The sequence below is a fragment of the Patiria miniata genome, unplaced genomic scaffold (genome assembly GCF_015706575.1).
Source record: "Patiria miniata isolate m_02_andy unplaced genomic scaffold, ASM1570657v1 HiC_scaffold_18, whole genome shotgun sequence".
Lineage (NCBI taxonomy): Eukaryota > Metazoa > Echinodermata > Asteroidea > Valvatida > Asterinidae > Patiria > Patiria miniata.
Window position 1 is genome coordinate 6,468,081 of NW_024037056.1, and position 21,202 is coordinate 6,489,282.

A 21,202-nucleotide genomic window follows, 5' to 3' on the forward strand; every position below is an offset into this window, starting at 1 on the left:
AACCACTGTGTAGATGATGTAGACCTCTTAACCACTGTGTAGATGATGTAGACCTCCTTAGCACTGTGTCTATGCTGTAGACATCAAAGCTCTGGCACTGTGGCAGAAACTAGTTCCAATCATGGAGCTGTGTTTTAAAGCTCCATGTTCCCATTAATATTATATTGAGGGGTGTTTCGCATGCTCAGTATGTGTAGCGTGTAGTGTATCTACACGACGTGCGGTCTGTGAAAAGTGTGTAGCGTGTAGTGTATCTACATGACGTACGGTCTGTGAACCTGGTCTCAAATGTTGCATCATATGTAAAATTCAATCCCATGATGAATCACATGACGTGGGTGCGGTGACCGGGCGATGACCGTACGCACACAACAAACACACACATGGCCTGATCATTTTCCCTAGACATAGAGATCACTCATAGCTTTGATTGGTTATCCCCATTCAAGGTCAAAGTTGAACAAGTTTTACATAATACATTTTCGGTGTCAAAAACACTGTAAAGGAGTTACTCCATGCGGAATGAATCCAAACAAAATTTGTTGTACAAAGTTATCAATTGTGAAAATAAATATGTGATTTGTGTTTTATTATTGTCTTATTAATTTTTTTTGAACGTTTGTTGTAACGGCTAAGTTTTGGGAGCAATTCCTGTTTTTAGTATTGAATGACAGGTTGATTATGTCTTGCCTCTCGACTTCTTGTGCATTAAACACAGCGAACTTGTGTAAAACAGTCTACTTATAATATAAAACTTGCGTTTTGCAATATTTCCGATTCGACGAACTCCACACCCCCGCGCGAGATTCCCATCAAAAACTCTGATTTGGAACATTTTGTAACTCACCAGTACTTGATTCTTCAAAGATCTGAAAGCCAGAACAAAGTTTAGGACAAATCGGGAAGAAGAAAGTAGTTACCGTGGGTTTTTCCGCAACCATTTGTGGCAGAAATGGAGGGACTGCGAGCGTTGTTGCCGTCGGTAGCCGCCTTGTTGCTGATTGCTACGCCGTTTGTGCAGGTAGGTTAATTCATTGCGTACGGCCGGGTAGGCCCCCCAAATTTGGCCTACCCGGCCGTACATTGTCATTGCATTGTAATACTGTCATAACCCCCAGTTGATTGTATTTTAGGAAAGAATGTTGCAACCTGACGCACTTAACTCAGGTTATCATCTCAATTTTAAAGCATGCATGGGGCGTAAACTAAAGAAAGACATCGCAAAAATGTTGAAAAGACTGGGCCAGCATAGGGTAGGGAGTAAAATATAAAATTTGTATTAATTATTGTCATCTGTATAAACATACATTGAAATTTAGTATGGTCTTGCGAGCATTAAAAATTAATTCTAGTATGTATAACAATTAATAAATAAAAGGAATAAATAATAAATAAATAATAAACGGCGCATAAGCATGATAAGAACAATGCTTAAGTCTTCAGAACAAACTTATGTTCATGATGTTGCCATTAATTTGAAAAAACAAGATAACGATAAGATAAGATTACCCCCCCCCCAAAAAAAAACCCAGCGAAACGACCCTTCTATTTCTAAATTTATATCTGAAACTAGAATGCATTTTTTTTAATCAACCGTTTCTGCCATTTTTGTGCATAAAATATAACATTTTAAGAAACCGTTGTCATGGTTGTGTGATTAAAAGATCCAAAATTGTATTCATGCCATTTATTACCCCCGTGAGCACCGTGATTTGGGTGTAATATTTGATGAAAATTCCGAACGATCGAAGCCATTCACTGTTCATCGGGCCATGGCGGCTCTCTCAGTTTGACGTCACAGTCATTGTGCGGATAACTCACGAGATATAACGGGGGTTCGGAAAGATAATGTCATCATCTTACCACAACGAATGGCACAAATTGCTCATTATTTTGATGTATGACACGGTATATTTTGCATGTATAAAATGGGGTTTATATGTAGATGCAAGCTTGGACTTTCAGGAGGACTAGACAGTTGGGTTTTTTTTCAAAAAATAATCTAGACTCCCTTTGAATCCCTGGACCGGTGGGCACTGTGCGGTTGCTGGTAAAATATGAAGCACCAAAAATAATAATGACTGGAAAGCCAATTTTATAAGCTACTTTAAGATGCAAAAAATACTGCAAACTCAATCCATTCAAAGAATATCACCATTTAAAGGCAATGACCCTAAAACCTGTCTCGTCCCAAAAAAGCAATTTAATGTGTGTTTTGACTGTTTGGAACAACAAAGAAAATAACACAGAATACTTGTTTCAACAACTGTCAACTGTAGTACACAATATCTTTATTAACAACCCTGGTTAGGCAAATAATATGATTGATAAAATCCACTTTTTTTTTTTAAAAGACAGGCCTTCAAAAGGACTTTGTTGAATAGTTTTCACTTTTAAACAGAGGTCTTATCGCTGGTGATGTTTGAAGACAATTGTGACGACGATTCTTGAAATCGCATTTTTTGGATGAGACAGGTTTTAGGGTCATTGTGTTTAAATGGTGATATTCTTTGAATGGATTGAGCAATTTCGGTAATTTTTTTCATCGAAAAGTAGCTTATGAAATTGGCTTTTCAGTCATTATTATTTTTGGTGCTATATCATGCATGTCATGTATATATTTCTTTAACCCTAACCATGCTAACTCCCTAGGCCTTTTTGCTAGGAGCATAAACAACACAAGGTCCGGCCCAAGACCTTGACACAGTGTGTCCTCTGAAATCAGCAACGCACTTTTGCCATTGTAACCTCAATCCTGCAAATTCCTCCAATTTGCAAAATGGATTTTGGAGGATTTGGGATGGTTAGGGGTAAGCCTGTTCGATATCCATTTATTTTTAAATCGGCAAATCGTGAAAAAATATCGGATATCGCGATATTATCGTGATGACGTCATTTTTCCATTCATGGAACAAGGGAATAAAAAAAAATTTAAAAAAATAAAAAAAACACAACCGAAGTCACGATCCAGTGCCGCGAAAAAGACCCAATATGTCCTGAACAAAATCGTCAATTTTATTTGACTAGAGTCTCATTTACTTTGCCAATTTAGGTAGAAAACAAATTCCACATTCAAACATCGAAAACAAAATTACCTTGAAATGTTGGATAAAAATGTGCAAATAGAAATCCATATCGAGGAAAGAACGAAGCACTAGCACGCAATTGCACGCCGCATTGACATGATCCCCACGTGCACTCATAGTACAGCCCACACCATTGTGGCAAGGGTGTGCTTCATTGAAAACAATTTACCAGTATTTCCATCTTTTCAGAATTACAAATAATATTTTTTTTAATGGAGTCCGAAATATTTCCTGGTTCAGAAAAAGTTCTTCATTGTTACAAACTAACAAAATATTTTTTTTTCTAAAGATTTTTTTCGAAAAACGATGTTAACTCCAAAATGAGGGTGAAGCACCCCTTTACAAAAATTAATGGATCAGTCCAATTTCTTGTGACGCATTTTCTGTTCTGTGAACGAAATACAAGGCACGACTGAACAATTGGTTTTCGATGTTTTTTGTTGCTGAAAATATGAACAGATTTCATAAGTTTGGGACAGTTTTGGCACTAAGCAAGTGTAAGTGCCCAAGCACAACCACGGAAGAGAAGGAACGAGTCAGGAAAATACGTGCAGGAAAATTTGATCATCTAGTTCGCCTGCGCGAAGTCGGCCCAGCCCAGCGGCGATTTTTTTTTCTCTCCCAAACGCGTACGACATCCGCATATACGCGCAATACGCTATGGCGTTTTGGACTATACTTTTCTAAAAACATGACAAGAAAATCAAAAATATAAATATATGAAATTCGGGCTTTATTTCCCTTTTTAATAAAATCCTCCCAAGCCTCAGGTTAGAAAATAATAATAAAAAAAAATCATATGCAATATCGTGATTCGAACTCGCAACCTCGCAGCATAAAACACAATTTACTATCGACTGAGCTGTCACATTGCTCGCTTCAAAAGTGGAAAACTAATAAATATATAGTGCCCACGTATCATAAAAGTATCATAGAGGGCGCTTAACGTGCGTATGCGGATGTTGTTTTGCTGGAAAAACAAAATTTGCGGGCTCGGCGTGGTCTCCTCTAGCCGCGTGCCAAAACGAAACATTCACTTCTCAACGTCGTAATCTACAATTCAAGCACATGTATTTGTGGTGTTTTGTCTGTACAACTTCACATTTCCGTCAAAACAAAACAGGCACTGTATTTTCTTTGCGAAATGTTGGAGACTTTGTTTCCCTTCTGTTAACTCCACGCACGTGATTACGATTTTGGCACTTGGTATGTGGGGTGAAATTGTGTTGTTTGTACTGCACTACGTGTAGCGTGGAGGACGCAAAATCCAATACACGTGACGTTAGTCAGTTGGTTCCGCCCCTGAATAGGCAAGACCTCGCGGTACATACAATGCGGCAACAGTGAATTTGTGGTTTGCGGTTTTTCATGGGAGCGCTTTAGCGACGGTTTGAAATTGTAAGGGATGGACTTTGGTTACAAAAGCGGTACTTCAAAAGAATATCGCGATATTTTTCGGCATATCGAATTTCACGATGTGCCGATTTTTTTTTATGAGATCGATACGATTTCCGATATGAAAATCTAATCGAAATATCGTGAAACATCGTCATACCGAACAGGCTTGGTTAGGGGTAAATATGAAATATCATTTTTGGGGTTTGGGACTTTGGTTCCACTTGTGTCTTTTCCAGTTTACAAAGTTATTATTTGTTCTCTAAATAGGCCTATTGCCTCATTTTGGTGCAATGTGTATGGACACATTTTGGAAGTCGAAGCCAAAAGAAAATATCAATGTTTTCTTTTTATTGTTTATTTTTAGGCCGATGCGATCCATAAAGAAGGTTACTGCATCATGTACAGGCAGTGTGGAATTCGTGATATCCCCGAGCACAAGTTGAATTGTTACTACAACCAACCAGCCCCTGAGCTGGACGACCCTGAAGGCCTTGAAATCCTGAAGCAGTTGTGTCCCCATCTTGTCAAGGAGAACAAGACCCTCGCCTGCTGCGATGTGGATCAACTGAGAACCTTCCGGAACCAGACTCTCCAGGCGAGGCAGCTGATGAGTCGTTGCCCGTCGTGCCAACGCAACTTCTTGAATCTGTACTGCGCCATGACCTGCGACTCAAGCAACAGTCTGTACGTGGACGTCACCAGTATTAAGCCTCCGTCGCTTCAAGCCGAGGCTGACGACAGTGGAGCCGTGGAAGGTGCCCCCATGAGCGACACGAATTCCCCAAATTTAAGGGACAGTGGGCCTCAGTATAAAACCAACGACAGCATTCTCAGCATTGATTACTTTGTTCAAGACGACTTTGTTTACGGCATGTACGACAGTTGCAAAAATGTGAACTTTCCGAGTTCCAACTCCAAGATCTTTTCGCTCCTCTGCGGTCAGTCCGCTAGTACCTGCACCCCTCAGAAGCTGTTAGACTACATGGGTAACATTAACAATGGACAGACACCGTTCACTATCGATTTCGAGATTGTGGCGAACGCTACAACTGTCCCTACCGACATGGAAGCATATAATACCTCCATTTATCCGTGTAATGAGGCACTGGACGAATTCTCTCAACCCTGTAGCTGTCAGGATTGCACCCCGGCCTGCCCGCCTGTTCCCCCGATCCCCACTCCTCCGCCCCCTTTCCTAATCTTTGGCATGGATGGGATTCTGTTTATCATCATCTGTTCCTATTGTGCCTTTGTGGTCCTGTTCGTTCTTTGTGTTCTGATCGCCATGCTGTTCAAACGAAGGTACCGACAACCCCAGTACAACGAGCTGCCCATCAACGGTGACGTCTACATCAACGGCCATACCCAAGTCTCGGAAAAAGACGTCGGCTGTCGGGAAAGATTCGGGGCCGCTTTCCACAGGAAGCTGTCCGGCCTCTTCCGGTGGTGGGGCACTAAATGCGCTCGCTACCCAATCCTTGTTATTTTCCTGGGTCTTCTGGCAGTCGGAGGGCTCAGCTCCGGCATAGCATTCTTGAAGATCACGACAGATCCTGTTGAGTTGTGGTCGCCTCCAGAAAGCCGCTCTCGTGAAGAGAAGAACTACTTTGATGAGCACTTCGGACCGTTTTATCGCACCGAGCAGGTCATCATTACGGCTCCATCATACAATGTCACATTTTTCCGACCGGCTGGACTGACAACCGGACATAACTACGGCCCTGTCCTGGACAAGCGTGTTCTCATTCAGGTTTGTTGGTATTCAGTAAACAGATGCTTTCACAAAACGTGTAGAATTCAACTTTTGTTGACATGGTTTCAGAGGCATTTTGGTATACGTACATGTACATGTAACAAGCTTGATCGGATCTTGGAAGCTGCGGGCCAATGAATTCATGTTCATGCATGAGTCACGTGATTGTGCCATGTAATTTCTGGAAGGAGAAGTGTTCCGAGTTTTTAACCCCAGTGACCCCATGATGACCTTTGACCCCAGTGTGGTCTTGTGACATGTTGGGGCCGGGCTACTGATACTTTTGACAAAGTTTGGTTGAAATCGGTCAAAATGTGTAGGAGCAGTAGACAATGTCAACTCTTGTTTACTAACTAACTTACAAAACGAACTAACTAACTAAGTAACTAACTACATGTAACTAACGAACGAACGAACGAATGTACGGAGAGACTTGATGATTTTTTGAGCTGCTATCCCGCAGCTAAAAATAAAATTGGTTCCAACTACCAAGCACACTGAATAAACCATTTTTTCCTCCCCATTCACTTTTAAAGGTGCTTGATCTTCAGAATCAAATCACGAACATCACAGCGTTCGACAAGGACACGAATAGAACCATTGGACTTGAAGACATCTGCTTTAAGCCAGAAGCCCCGACCAACACCAACTGTACCATCTTGAGTGTGTTGAACTACTGGCAGAACGACTTTGACAAACTCAACAGTACCATCTTAGATGAAATGGGGTACTTTGTTGCTGCCGACTACCACACGCACTTCTTGGCCTGTACAGCGTAAGTGCACTTTAAATAAAAGAACTTCACATGGTATTGTTACTTACTACATGTATGGGCAAGAACAAAAACATGTTCTCAAAAAAATATTCATAAGTACCTAAGAGAGTTTGCCCAGTCCTATTGGTGGAGAGCCTGTCACGTGGCCGGTTTTAAACGGTTGATAAAGACCGGCTGGCTGGTCTAAAACACTTTTCAGAGTCACATGGAATTTGGACTCCTATGAAATCCGGTCCCTTTTACCCTTTTATTGGATAAACATTCGCAATCTTGGGTTTAAGCATGCTCAATAATACCAATGAGTCCGTATTTCATAGTCCTAAATTCACACTACAATGGCACAGCTGCGTTCTGTGCCACATTGTGCAGTACACGCAACGTGTGTGCCAATCTTCATGTAAGGAGTTGTTTACGATTACTCGCGAGAGGCAAATACCATAGCATAGCCAAAGGAGTGTTTCAAAAATATGAAGTAAACTTGTTGAACAAAATCGTTGGAAATTTATAATTTTTGACTTGTTTTGACTGTTTGACCTTCGGCTCGGGTCATTATCAGCGTCTGGACTCCAAACCGGTCTGAAACATAGTGTTTAAAACTGACCAAGCACACATTTATTCCTTTATTAAAATTGTTTCGTTTTGTTCTCCTCGATTAAAGTGCTCCTGCCTCTATTGATGATGGAACCAAGCAACATTATCCCTGTCTTGGTACCTACGGAGGCCCAATTTTCCCCTGGACCGTTCTCGGCAACTATGACGGTAAGATACAACCTTGAACCGGACTAAACTACCAAACAAAATTGTACTTTTGTGGTATTGATGAAAACTACATGTGCCATGAGTGTATTAGCTCTCCTATGCAAACACACATTCTCTGCCAAGAGGTCCTATCAGTCAAAATCAATCAAGTTACTGTTTTCAGCAGTTAGGAATTGTACATGTAAGAAGAAACATTTCATTTTTTTTAAATTCTGCTACAACCCTAAGGGGGACATTTTTTGGGGACGCCCTGTACATGTACATTTGCAATCATGAAATAAGCCGTCGGTTGTACCACGAACCGACGTATCCCATTTTTTAGGGTGTGTTTTGAGTAAAAACGTTTTAAAGGTGGTAATATTTTTGCAGGCTCATTCCTTTTACTCCCTGTGTAAGAATTCAAACTTTTTTGCTAGTAAATTATAGATTAAACTTTATTGTATGCAATCCGTATGCATCTGAGTTTTAAGAAATTCAGCTCCCAAAATATACGTCACTTTGTGAAACAGATTTTTATCATGTTTATCGTATTTCATACATTTCTACAACGCGCGTAATATTATACATGTACATCGGTGCGTGAAATGCTAATTTCACACTTTTCATGTCGATCCTCTTAGGTGACGTCATAGCACTATGGAACTAGCGTGAAAAGCGACGTATTGCAAACAAATCACTTCGTGGTGAACGATTTCAGAGTTTTTAGAAAGACACTGAGAGTCTAATTAGTGTTTTTTTTAGGATGAGCATTTTGATGAAATAAAAACGTTTAGGACAAAAACTCAATTTGGCCAAAAATTGAGATACGCTGGTTTGTGGTGCGATCAACGCATCGTAAAGATGTACATGTACACGTATACATGTGTACATGTATTATTATTATTATTAAATGGTTTATTTTAAAAACATCATATCGCAGCCTCGCGGCCGAATTGCACAATGTTTTACATGATTTACAAATATTGTTAAAAGACAATGCTTACATACAAATAAGAAACACGAAACTATGACACATAACAGTAAAAAACACTTATTGAATATTACATTTAAGGGGAAAAAAATACATAGTCAGCCCTTGAGCTAAAATTATGCTGGGCATAATTAAATATGTGCAGCACATGCATATTGCAGGTAAAGCAGAACAGCTGAAAAAGAGTTGTTAAGAGATACGATACTTGCTGGTACTTCACCAAGGTCAAAAAGTCAAGAATCTCACATGACTACTCTAATCTATAAAAAGTCTTTAAAAATACAAAACATGTTTGTTAACGACACCAAATTGTTTTTTGAGTATTTAAAAACATAAATTCTGTTTGTCAGGATGGGGCCTTTCACAAAGTTTCAGTCATGTCACTTTTGTCAGTAGGTGTTTTGTAAAAAATAATTTTGTGACTTTGAGCTTCTTGATGAAGAAAAACAACCTTTTTGCATCGTTTTTATAAAGTTAAAAAGTTAATTCGGAAAAAAAATTTCCCTCAAAGACCTACTTCTTACCAATTAATTTTTTTCTTTGTGAAAAAAAAGGAACTGCACTTTTTTGAGGTTTTTTGTCAGTGTGGAGAATAACATTGTTTGTTTTTTAACTGGCCATATCTAATTTTTGTCCACGAGACTGCCCATAGTGCAAAGTCCCTTATTGTGACGAACCACAATTCTAGGCCAGGCCGTCCAAAAGTTATGTACGTGACTACGTGCATGATGTACATGTACAAATGTATGATTTGATAAGCATTTTATTAATAGCTCGGTCAACAAAATAAGGGGGTGAAAAGTCCAAGTCAAATCAATAATATCCATATTTGGTCATTATTAATCTCAGATGAGGCAAGTCAGATGACATGTCAGGTGCATTTTCAGTGCTCCTGAAAAACTGATACTGGTGTCTTTGGGGCTATTGCACAACACTTACACGTTGTGTTCAGTTACTGTCTCGTGAGGGGAAAAAATGGCAAAATAGGGTTACATTTTTGTCATCACACATGTATTATACATGAACATGTATTAACAGCCACTTCAATAGAATTTAATAACTAGGGAAACAAATCAAAAGTGGGTTAATGTTGTGTACATGTACTTATTCTGTCGTGTTTGCACATGTATCAATTTTGTATGTGTCTATACACATACATGTACACCCATACACACGTGTACATGTACATGTAACTGCAGTACAGTGTACATTGTACATGTATGTATGTATCTTGGTCATGTTATGGATGTTAAGTGTAGATGAGCATGCATGTATTTAAGAGCAATAACTATGACAGTAAATTGTACGATCAAGTTCAGCTAAGCTATACTTCAACACACACATGTACCGGTACATGTGTATTTCTTCTTTCTTCTTATTTCCACTTTATGACCACAATATTAACCCAACAGTACATGTACGTAAATATACAAACGCAGTTTCAGATGAGCAGACATACTGGTACAGTTTGTCGTGTGCCAAGACCTAAGGCCAAAAAAAATAATACATGTAGTTCTGCTTCCGGTTTCCCTACCTACCCTATTCTGACAGCCCCTACCCTATTTTTTTTTTTATGGGCAAAATGAGAAAAAAAACACCCAAAACCATCAATTTCTAAGTTTTACCCTTGACTTCACGCAGACGCCTCCATATGATTGTACACAAAAAAAATTGGCAAAAATAAAAAAATTCCCTACCTACCTACCCTATTTTAGAATACCATGTAATCGGAAGCAGAATTATTTATTTTTTTTGGCCTAAGCATGTTAGCAGCCCAGGCATGCAAAGAACCCTTTTGGATATTATCAAGTTGTAAGGGGTTTTTTGCCCCCATTTAAAAAAAAAAATCATGTAAGGCTGAAATTTTGACTCACAAATTTGTTAATAATCAAAATAATGTTGTGCATTTTTATTTCGAAGTATTACTTAATTTTGAAGTTATTTACATTTTTATGCTAACGACCTTTTGCCAGGAACTCCCCCTGCCTGAAATGTGCGCTTAAGCGGCATGGTAAATCATAACGGCCTTTTGCCGGAAACAAACTTGGCTTTGCGTACTCTTTTCAGTGGGACGGTAGCGCACTTGGAATGTATTTTGTTACATTATAGTATTACACACTAACGTCCTTTTGCCAGGGTAAAATACTGAAAAACCTCCTTCCGTCTTTTTCCTACTGTTAACATGGTTAATTACGTCAGAATGATGTAGCCCCTCGAGACAATAATGCATATCAAATGAAAGATATTTCCATGCTCTATCGAATAGTCAAAAAATCTGAATTTGACCTTTTGACAATTTTTTTGCCCTAATCACGCACCCCGACGAGATGTGTACATTAACAATTAAGAAATGAAACAATAGGAATTGTGTTTTGACAATTAGGCCCTACCACTTGTGGAGATTGTCTTCAAACCAGGAAGTGGATTGATAATGATAACGGTACATGTTTGCCTGGATATGGTGACAATGTCTTTCTGTTTGACTTCCTGCTTTGCCATCACATTGATAAGAAAAATTAATAAACACATGTACCTTGGAGAGTTGATATTTTCTGACTCGATCAAGTGGGGCTGTATTAACATGGGATGCATGTATAAAGACGGGCTTCAAGAACAAACAAATAAATGTAGAACGGGACGGTCCAATGGTAAGGTGTTTTACTCATGTACGAAGGTGCATGGGTTCGAACCCGGCCAGGAACATGGTGTTTGTGCCCTTGGGCAAGACACTTAAACTTCAATTGCCTCTCTCCACCCAGGAGTATGAATGGGTACCTGTGAGGGTTGAGGACCGATTGAGCGCTGATATCGGCTGCCGCGTGGTCCCATGGCCTGATGAATGGGGTAATAATTGTAAAGCGCTTTGAGATTGTTGATACGATGAAGCGCTATCTAGCACAATTATTATTTTAAATGGCCCCTGAACCAGCATTGATCCAGCATAAAGCCAAATGATTGGCCAAATTAACAACAGTCCTACATGTATGGTAGCTTGTATGTAACATAACCGTGTATGGAACACAGTTGCTGTGCGGGGCGTGTGTTACTGTTTGTACTTGGGATGTTTATGACAAAAGTGTGGATTTGCAATTTTTTTCTGTACACACGTCGCCCACGGACATATAGGAATTTGCTTTTTTTTTAAAAAACCGAGATCTTTGTAATTCTAGACACAAGGAATACATGTACATGTTGATAATAACCACATATTAAATAGACTGGGTATCATGCATTTAAGCTAAAATATGGCCCCTGAACATGCATCACAAAATGTCTGGAAATATCGCAGAAAGAAAATCGCAAATTAGGAGCATTTTAACTGTTTATTTCCTTAAAAAGAATGGGTCACTAGTCACTGTTCTTCCCTAAATGAATATCGCAGTAAATGAAAAAAAAAATGTTTTTTTATGACCTGGTTTTTGCAGGCAGGATAACTGTACAGTTGCCTACCAGCTTTTTTCCCTGGTACACATGTACTGGTACACCCACGTTTGTTTATGGTGTAAATCGAGGATTTTCTATTCTATCGAGGTCGTCCTCAATTCGACGATGATGTTGCACGCACGTGTGTCCTCGATTTACACCATAAACAAACACACCCAAACCTGTGTTCACCGTTGATCGTGGTTGTCCTATTGTCCCTTTTTTGTTTGTACTCTAACTTTTTTGGAAGACTCCCATAGGTTTTGTTCACGACCACAATCGTGGACGTACAATGTATGCTGGGAATCGTGGACGAAATTGTTCTCTTTTGTTCTCATATTTTTCATCCATGGTTTGAAAAGATGAACACATACATGTACGCACAGGCATACATGTGCATGTACATGTAAAAATATCCAAACTGATTGTGTGAACATGTACAAAACACTGGGGACTTGTACAATGTACATTTATGCACATGATTAAAAAAAAGTGTGATCAGAACAGAAACATGATCTGTTTCCATGGATAATTTATGAGTGAAAACCCATTTCCAACAATCACATTATTAATTGCAAATACATTAAGTGTGTACAGTTTTTGAAATTGTTGTATTTTTGTTGTGTTTAACCCTAACCTTCCCAAATCCTCTTTGCAAAAGGCTATATATACATGTATGGCAAAAATGTGTGGCTGATTTTGGAGGACACACTACAGTGTATGTCAAGGTCTTGGGCCAGACCTTGTGTTGTTTATGCTCAGCCGTGCCTAAATTTAGGCCTAGATTATACTTGAAATCCTCTGCACTGCTCCAGGATGTCACTGGCTCTGCCTCAACACATTGACTGTGATTGCTGTAGGATTTTGCAGGATTGAGGCAGTGGTCACCCCTCCAAGGACCCCATTCAAGAAATAACGCAGAATTTTGGAGGATTGAGGCTGTATGCAATTTTTACATTGCAGCAGTCGGAGGCTTTTGCAGGATTGAGGTTGCATCCTAGCAAAAAATCATAATCAATGCAACACTATTGTTGTGGATGGCTTCTACCGGTAAATAGAAAACAATACCATTTTTACCAAACGATCTTGAACCTGATTTTATTCTTGCATTTTGTCCCTGCTAACCCAGATACCTTTTCTCATCAGAAATTCAATTCCTATCTGTCTTTCCAATCAGGCATAGCCTACAACAATGCTACGAGTCTGTCCATTACGTTTCCCGTCAATAACTACAAGGTTGGAGACCCGCGGCTGAAACCTGCTAAACTATGGGAGAAAGAGTTCCTAGAGTTTATGAAGAATTACGACAATCCCAATCTGACCATTGCTTATCAAGCCGAGGTTAGTACGAGTACTTTCCTGTTCAAATTATTTCAAGTTATCATTTTACAAGGGACTATATTAAGGGCAAAAATGTGTCTTCGGGAGGTATTATAACACTCTGTTTAAGACCGCTATGAGTCTGGATGGGTAATTATCACCCATCCAGACTCCCACCGGTCTTAAACAGAGTGTTTAATACCAACCAAACACATATTTATTCCCATTCATAAATACCTTTTCGGTAAAAAAAAAAAATCTTTTCGGTCCAAAAATCAAAACAAGTCAAAAACTAGACGTTGCCAACCATTTTGTTCAACAATTTTACTTCATGTTTTTCGAAACACCCCTCTGACTATAATATGGAATGACCCTCCACAACCATAGATATATGTCCGCAACTCGTTACCTTTTAAGGACATTGGCGTGCGCGTCGCGCGTACTGCGCGATGTCGCGCTAAATGCAGCTGGGTTGGTGTAGTGTGAATTTTGGACCATGAAATACTGATTCACTGGTAGTATTGCGCATGCATACGTGAGGAATGTGAACGTTTAACCAATGAAACGTAAAAGGCACCGGATTTTATGGGAGTCCAAATTTCATGTGACACTGGAAAAGTGTTGAAGACCAGCTAGCCATGTCTTTATCATCCGTTTAAGACCGGCCACTTGACGGGCTCTCGACCAATAGGAATGCGTAAACTGTCTTAGGTATTTATGAATCTTGGTTTAAATAATGAAAATTGAGTGGAGCAAGATTTTAACCTCTGCCCGATGAAATACCATTTCAGTGCACTTCCAACTGAGCTCATCAGCCCGTGTAAAATGCATGTACTTTGTATATGTACTACAGATCGTGTCAAAACAACATGTCCTACTTTTGATCCTTAATAACTCTGTTGTTTACCAATGGAATTAAACCAAAATTTCAGATCATGTAAACAAGGCATGACAAATTTAAATGGAGCAAGTTTCATCAGTTTTGTGCAAGAGGGTGAGATTTAAACGTCATACAAACAAAATACTTACTTTCAGAATGCCGATACAATGCCGAAGACGATGATGGAAGGAGCATGCTGCGGCCGAAGGCTTTTGAAGGAATGCAGGATCACCCCTGATGTCATTGCACTTCTCCTCGCTCGTGCGTTGCGTAAAACGACCGAGGAGGTGTGCAATGACATCATGGGTGATCCTGCATTCCTTCAGAAGCTTTCAGCATCAGCACGCGCCTTCCGCCATCGTCTCCAGCGCTGTATCGACATTGGAGGACGCCAAGTCGAAAGTGGCAGATTCTGAAAGTAAGTATTTTTATCCTATGACGTTTAAATCTCACCCTCTTGCACAAAGCTGATGAAACTCACTCCATGAAATTTGTCATGCCTTGTTTACGTGATCTGAAATTTTGGTTTAATTCCATTGGTAAACAACAGAGTTACTTAGGATAAAAAGTAGGTCATGTTTTTTTTACATGTACTATGTTGGTGGTCACTCAACATGATTTTCAGTTTGATACGGAACAATTTTGAAGAGCTACTTACGTTATTTAGTGGGGAATTTTGACTTTGTTGCAGTTGATACAAATTTGTGCAAAAGGGTGAGGAAATAGGAAACCAGGGATTGGGTGAATTGACGAGTCTTTTAACCACACTTGATTACTTTTTGTTTCCTTGATTACCTTTTGTCATGTTTTCTCCTGTTGTACAGAGGTCCATAGAAGATGAGATTGAACGCGAGAGCTTTTCAGATGTCTTCACGATCGCTGGCAGTTATCTGCTTATGTTTGGATACGTGGCGATTGTTCTCGGCAAATTCCCTTACTACAACATCAAGAGAATCTTTGTAAGTGTGCTTTTACATTTTTTACATATATATGTGAAGCCAGGCCTGCCTGGCTGCACCACAGATCCTACGTTCTATCAGAATCTCTGCTAACTTTGCGTCTTTTCTTCTCAGAGGATTGCAAAACCCGTACTTGTCCAAGTACATGTGGGGCGCTGTGGTCCAATGGTTACAGTGTTCGACTCGTGTGCCGTGGTGCATGGGTTCGAATCCTGACCGTGGGAACATGGTGCTTGTGCTCTTGAGCAAGGCACTTTACCATTATTGCTTCGTCCTTCGGATGGGATGTAAAGCCGTAGGTCCCGTGTGTTGTGTAATGCACGTTAAAGAACCCAGTAACACTTATCGCTAAGAGAAGGGGTTTGCCCCGGTGTTTCTGGCAGTGGCTGCAATGTGCACCGCAGCACCTTGTAAACCATTATAAGGTGCTACATAATGTGTCTCATATTTCTCATAAATTTTATTTACCTTTCTTTAATAATTGACATAATTTCCAGCGCCTTGAGTACTTAATTGTTGGTAGATACGTGCGCTATATAAGACTCCGTTATTATTATTATTATTATGTATGCACGTATCGGTACGTACGTTGTATGGGCATTCATTAACCAAACTGTCGCAAAAACACACGCATAACTAGGTTTCGCTGGCTTCCAAACTCACTTAGTAGCGGGACGCTCCTAATTCAAAAGTTGAAATTAATCAATTCGTTACATATCGTGGGCCAATTTTTTTGTTTGATGTCTCATTGGAAAGCTCATAACCAATCTAATGCTTGAAATTTATCAATTTCATTTGAAATCTATATTCATTTGAAAATCCTTACCCAAAAAATAATGTATTTGCCAACTTCAGTGTCGAATCAAAAAAGGTTCATCTCTGATACAGATTTGCTGAGGTTAAATTCACCTGCGACTATGGTCAGAGAGCTGTGCTGTTATTGTTTACCGATGCCATCCACTCTGTTGTTCTGTTGCAGATTGAATCAAAGATAGTTCTTGGTCTTTGCGGTGTCTTGATTGTCCTGGGCTCCGTCTCATCATCCATCGGTCTGCTGGGTTACCTTCAAGTCAAGGCAACTCTCATCGTCATGGAGGTCGTTCCCTTCCTTGTCCTAGCCGTCGGCGTGGATAATATCTTCATCCTGGTACAGAAATATCAGGTGAGTGGTGGGTCACGTGATTGGAATGGATCCTGTGATTGCTCATGTGACTGATACTGTTCATGCGATTGCAGTTCGGGTGATTCACAATGCAGTGCGCCACCAAGAGTTTGCCACAGATAGTTAAATTTTCCCAGTGCATTGTGGGAGATGGTCGACAAATTCGCACCACGGAACATTTGAAATTGTTAGTTTTTTTTCTGGCCAGTAGTTTCCCAAGCGTATTATTCAAGTATTGTGTTTGCCCTTTTCTTTTCTTATTATTATGGTGTTTTTTGTAAGGCGGCAGAACGCTTTGCCCCAATCCATAACAAACTAGCTCAAGTTGTCTACTGACACTCGTTCAAATGGGCCATGATTTGTCGACTGTAAACTTGAAAACTGAACTCTCCATGGCGAACTCTTGGTGGCGCACTGCATTGTGAATCGCTCAAATTCAGCATGTAATTACAATGGATGATTTGAATACAGTTGGTCGTGTGATGGAAATCTATCATGTGACTGAAACGTGCGATTTAAATTGATTTTTCATTTCCCGTGGATTCTTGTTTTTTTAACCCTAACCACCCAACCCTTCAAAATCCAACTGTATGTTTTGTTGGAATCTGTTGGAATGAGGACTGCACTAGTAAACTGATTATGCTTTACATGGGGTCAGGCATATACCACCATAATCAGAGTCCAACAGTTTGGGTGTAGAGTTTACCATATGGTGTTGGGTTTTGCAAGAGTGAGGACGGTTTGGAGTAAACCACTCAAGGGGTTACGGTTAATGACAAATTTCCTTGTATTTCCTTTCCTACAGAGAGATGTTCGTTTCCCTCATGAGGAGAAGTACGAGCAAGTGGGACGCGTCTTGGGTGAGGTTGCTCCTAGCATGCTGCTGACCAGCCTGTCCGAGTCCGTTGCATTCTTCCTAGGTATGTATCCTTGAACACTCTCAAGTAGGTGTTTGTGAGTTTGAATCGAACAGAAGAAGTTGGGTCATTTTGAATATTATGGAGGTAAAGTTTGATTGTTCTTAGGTTTTTTTTTAACATGGCATAAAAATGTTAGTCTGAGTATCACCCGTTATCCACGGAGCCCAGACTCCTGTCTAACGTCTGATATATCAAAGCATGCAGATTTATGCGATCTCGCGCCTCAGCCAATCGGAGTCCACTTTACTAAATCAGGACGTCATTTCATTCCCAAATCAGGACTAAACGTTTGGTTGGTCAATTCGAATGCAGTGTTTTGTAATGCAACAACAGCCGGGCACGTAATCGTGTAACATGATATACAGAGCGCGTGACGCAGGGCTTTTTTAATCCATTGTCTATAACGCGCAACGGGTGAATGACCGAAGACCCGATATAGAAAGCGCCCGCTGATTGGTCAAAATCTAGAGGTCAAGAGGCGGGCTGCTCACATATCATAGACCCATGGCATTTGCCATGGGTCTATTACATAGACTATAAAAATGTCTGATCACATCACACAACTTAATATATGACTTGAAGCTTTGCATGGCGGATAAGATAAAGTAGAAAGATTGCGGGTAACACCATGTGGAAAGTAATCTCTTCTTGGAAGAAGTGTGGTTCTGAAAAGAACCGGTTGGTTGAGTGAAGAACTCGACGTTTCGGACAGTGTGCTCTGTCCGTCCTCACCCTCCTGAGGACGGACAGAGCACACCGTCCGAAACGTCGGGTTCTTCAGTCAAACAACCGGTTCTTTTCAGAACCACACTTCTTCCAAGGTAGTTACAATGTATGTCAATTTGTTTCTCTATAGTGTCGTGAAAGTTATTGTTTTGTAAGTGTAGGATCAGTCATCAATCTCAACCAAAATTGATATGTGGTCCGTGGAGAGAAGGCCGATGTCAAAAAAATCCTTTCCAATATAGATATTTACGAGGTCTCTGGAGAGCTCCAGTAGTAATACTAATTATGACTTGAACATATGTCAGTAGTGGGTCTACTATTAATGACTCTACATGCTGTAGTGGTAAGGGGAACGCACCAAGATTGACATACATTAGGCCGCACGGAATCCGGTGTCTCACCCGAACTCCCCGTTCAACCCAAACTCCCCATTCAACTGAGAACTGGTACCTGCCGGGTGGACAATCAAGGCTGTCACTGATAATTGTCCTTACTAACTGCCTGTACGTGTATACAAACTGCCAGGATGCCAGGGGGATCGCGCAAGTTTTACGTGCAGTATTTTTGTCTTTATGTATGGCAGGTGCGTTGTCCATCATGCCTGCTGTCAAGGCCTTCTCTCTCTACGCTGCGGTGGCTGTCTGGATTGACTTCCTCCTTCAGATCACCTGCTTTGTGGCCCTGCTGTCTCTGGATGCTGCCCGAGAAGAGGTGGGTTTGCATTTGTCATTCTTAAAGAATCATTATCCCCCTGGCTTTCAAGGGGATATTGCGATTGCGTATTTCTTCTGTGTGTCCGTGTGTGTGTGTTTCAGTTCACTGTAAAGTTCAGTCATCAATCTCAACCAAACTTGAAAGGTGGTCTGTGGAGAGAAGGCCGACGTTAACAAATCCTTTCCAATATGGATATTTACGAGGTCTCTGGAGAGATACTAATGACTCTAACATATGTCAGTCCTGTGTCTCGCCCAAACTTTCCATTCAACCTAAACTCCCCATTCAACTGAGAACTGGTACCTGCCGGGTGGACAATCAAGGCCGTCACTGAAAATTCCTAACTGCTTGTACATGTACATTGTACATGCAAAACCAAAATCCACCTAAATCTCATCAACCCTAACCTTCCCAAATCCTCCAAAATCCTCCTTGCATAAATGGAGGATTTAGAAGGATTAAGGCTATATGGATATGGCAAAAAAATGTGTGGCTGATTTTGGAGGATGCACTGTGCCCAGAGTTTGTGTTTATGCCCAGCTGTGCATAAATTCAGGCCTAGATAATACTTGAAATCCTCCGCACTGCTCCAGGATGTCACTGGCTCTGCCTCAACATATTGACAGTGATTGCTGGAGTATTTTGCAGGATTGAGGCAGTGTTTCACCCGTCCAAGGACCACATTTTAGAAATAATTGAGGATCTTGCAGGATTGCGGCTGTAGGAAATTTTTACATGGAGGAAGTTGGAGGATTTTGCAGGATTGAGATAACATCTTAGCAAAAATTCCAGGGAGGAGGGTTAAATTTCGCACATCTTGAAAATAGAGATTATTTCATCTCTCCCACTTCCGCCCTCCCTTATGCAATTTACCAATTTTGGGGCAACAAATTCCTTTCAAAAGAGTACACAATCAGCTGATCTGATTCATGTAACCAACTCGTGATTGCATTGTTTATGTCACGTCATCGTATTTTCTCATAGAATAATCGCCTGGATATGTTGTGTTGTGCGAAACTGAAGAGCGCTGAAAAGTCGGACAAACGTCCCGGTGTGTTGTACCTGCTATTTGAGAAGTTCTACTCTCCATTGTTGATGCTCACACCTATCAGAGTCATTGTGGTAAGAAACATTGGTTCGAAGTCGGGGAATATTTCACAGCTGTATTGAGAGTGTGAAATTTACAAAATGCATTTTGCTGCATATTTGCACTTTCAATTTTGCTGGAGCTTGTGATGAATTGTCTTCATTATGTAAAACACTCCAAACCTATTGTTGGAGAAGACTCAACAACCTGCGCCCGATTTCACGAAGTGCTGCGACACGCCGCAACACGAGTTGCGACACGTAACATGAGCTTGCAATATGTCGTATGATCCATTTCACAAAACTCACGATGTCTTGAAAGTGTCGAAAGTTCCTTGACAATGGCTTAAAAATCACGTTGCAAGTTACGACCTGTGGTCGTCGCAAAATAAGTAGTGTCGTTTTTTAGCCAGTTTTATACCATGAAAATTACATAAGAGAGACTAATAATACCGAGACAATGTGTCCGATGTTGTGAATGGAATATGAAGTAGCTTGGAATAATGCAGTTGAAATTTCAAAGTAGCTATACAGTCCACCACGAGCTTGTTTTTTCTTTAAAACTACATCATACGTCGGCCATTTTGTTTTACATTTTAAAAGTTTTTGAGAGGAGATCCGACGACTCTTTGTTTAATATCAGACGACTATTTACTGTACGTTGAATAAATACATAAAACAGTCATCGTGTTGTGCTATAAATACACCTACGATGGTCGCACTTACGACATGTTTTGTGCAGCTGCGATGTGTTGTAGGGATACAACGCGTCGCAGCGCTGCAATGCATCGTAAGTTACATGAGTTTCATGAAATCGGGTGCTGGTGTTGTGAGATTGTGATAAAGTATCCTGCACAAGGACACTAACACTGAGTCTCGCAATCTGAATGATATCCATGTCAGTGACGCCACACAGGAATTCAGATCAGTCTTCCAAATGATATCACAGCAGCATTTAGCTTGAAATGATTTAATGATTGATTGTTTTCTTTGCAGGTTCTGTGGTTCGCCTTCATGGCTTGTGCTAGCGGCGTTTTGATGGGCCGTATCCAGATAGGTCTGGACCAGAAACTGTCAATGCCTCATGTAAGTTGGCAAGTCTCTTTTCTTACCCAACGTCTCAGGCTTTTAAATCCCCTTTTAAAGGGTTTGTTTCATGGAAGTCCAAGGCCTGATTAAGTGTTCTGTAGGCCCTAGGCACCAGTGTTCCTTAGGACCTACTCTGCCTGAGGCAATGGCACCAATTTCATGTTGATGCTAAGCTGTACTAA

At 40.4% G+C, this 21,202-nt stretch overlaps 1 protein-coding gene across 2 annotated transcripts in view; it reads left to right on the forward strand.

Annotated features, from left to right (window-relative positions):
- Window positions 1–738: 738 nt before the first annotated feature.
- The window catches only part of LOC119724431 (NPC intracellular cholesterol transporter 1-like), a 31,277-nt gene continuing 10,813 nt past the window's right edge, over window positions 739–21,202 (forward strand). For both annotated transcript variants that reach the window (XM_038195485.1, XM_038195486.1), the window contains exons 1-11: window positions 739–1,021; window positions 4,849–6,234; window positions 6,774–7,012; window positions 7,671–7,771; window positions 13,342–13,505; window positions 15,189–15,323; window positions 16,303–16,485; window positions 17,291–17,405; window positions 18,715–18,842; window positions 19,830–19,967; window positions 20,928–21,017. In XM_038195485.1, coding sequence (XP_038051413.1) covers window positions 953–1,021; window positions 4,849–6,234; window positions 6,774–7,012; window positions 7,671–7,771; window positions 13,342–13,505; window positions 15,189–15,323; window positions 16,303–16,485; window positions 17,291–17,405; window positions 18,715–18,842; window positions 19,830–19,967; window positions 20,928–21,017 — 2,748 coding nt within the window. In that variant the 5' untranslated portion in view covers window positions 739–952. The remainder of the gene's footprint in view (window positions 1,022–4,848; window positions 6,235–6,773; window positions 7,013–7,670; window positions 7,772–13,341; window positions 13,506–15,188; window positions 15,324–16,302; window positions 16,486–17,290; window positions 17,406–18,714; window positions 18,843–19,829; window positions 19,968–20,927; window positions 21,018–21,202) is intronic.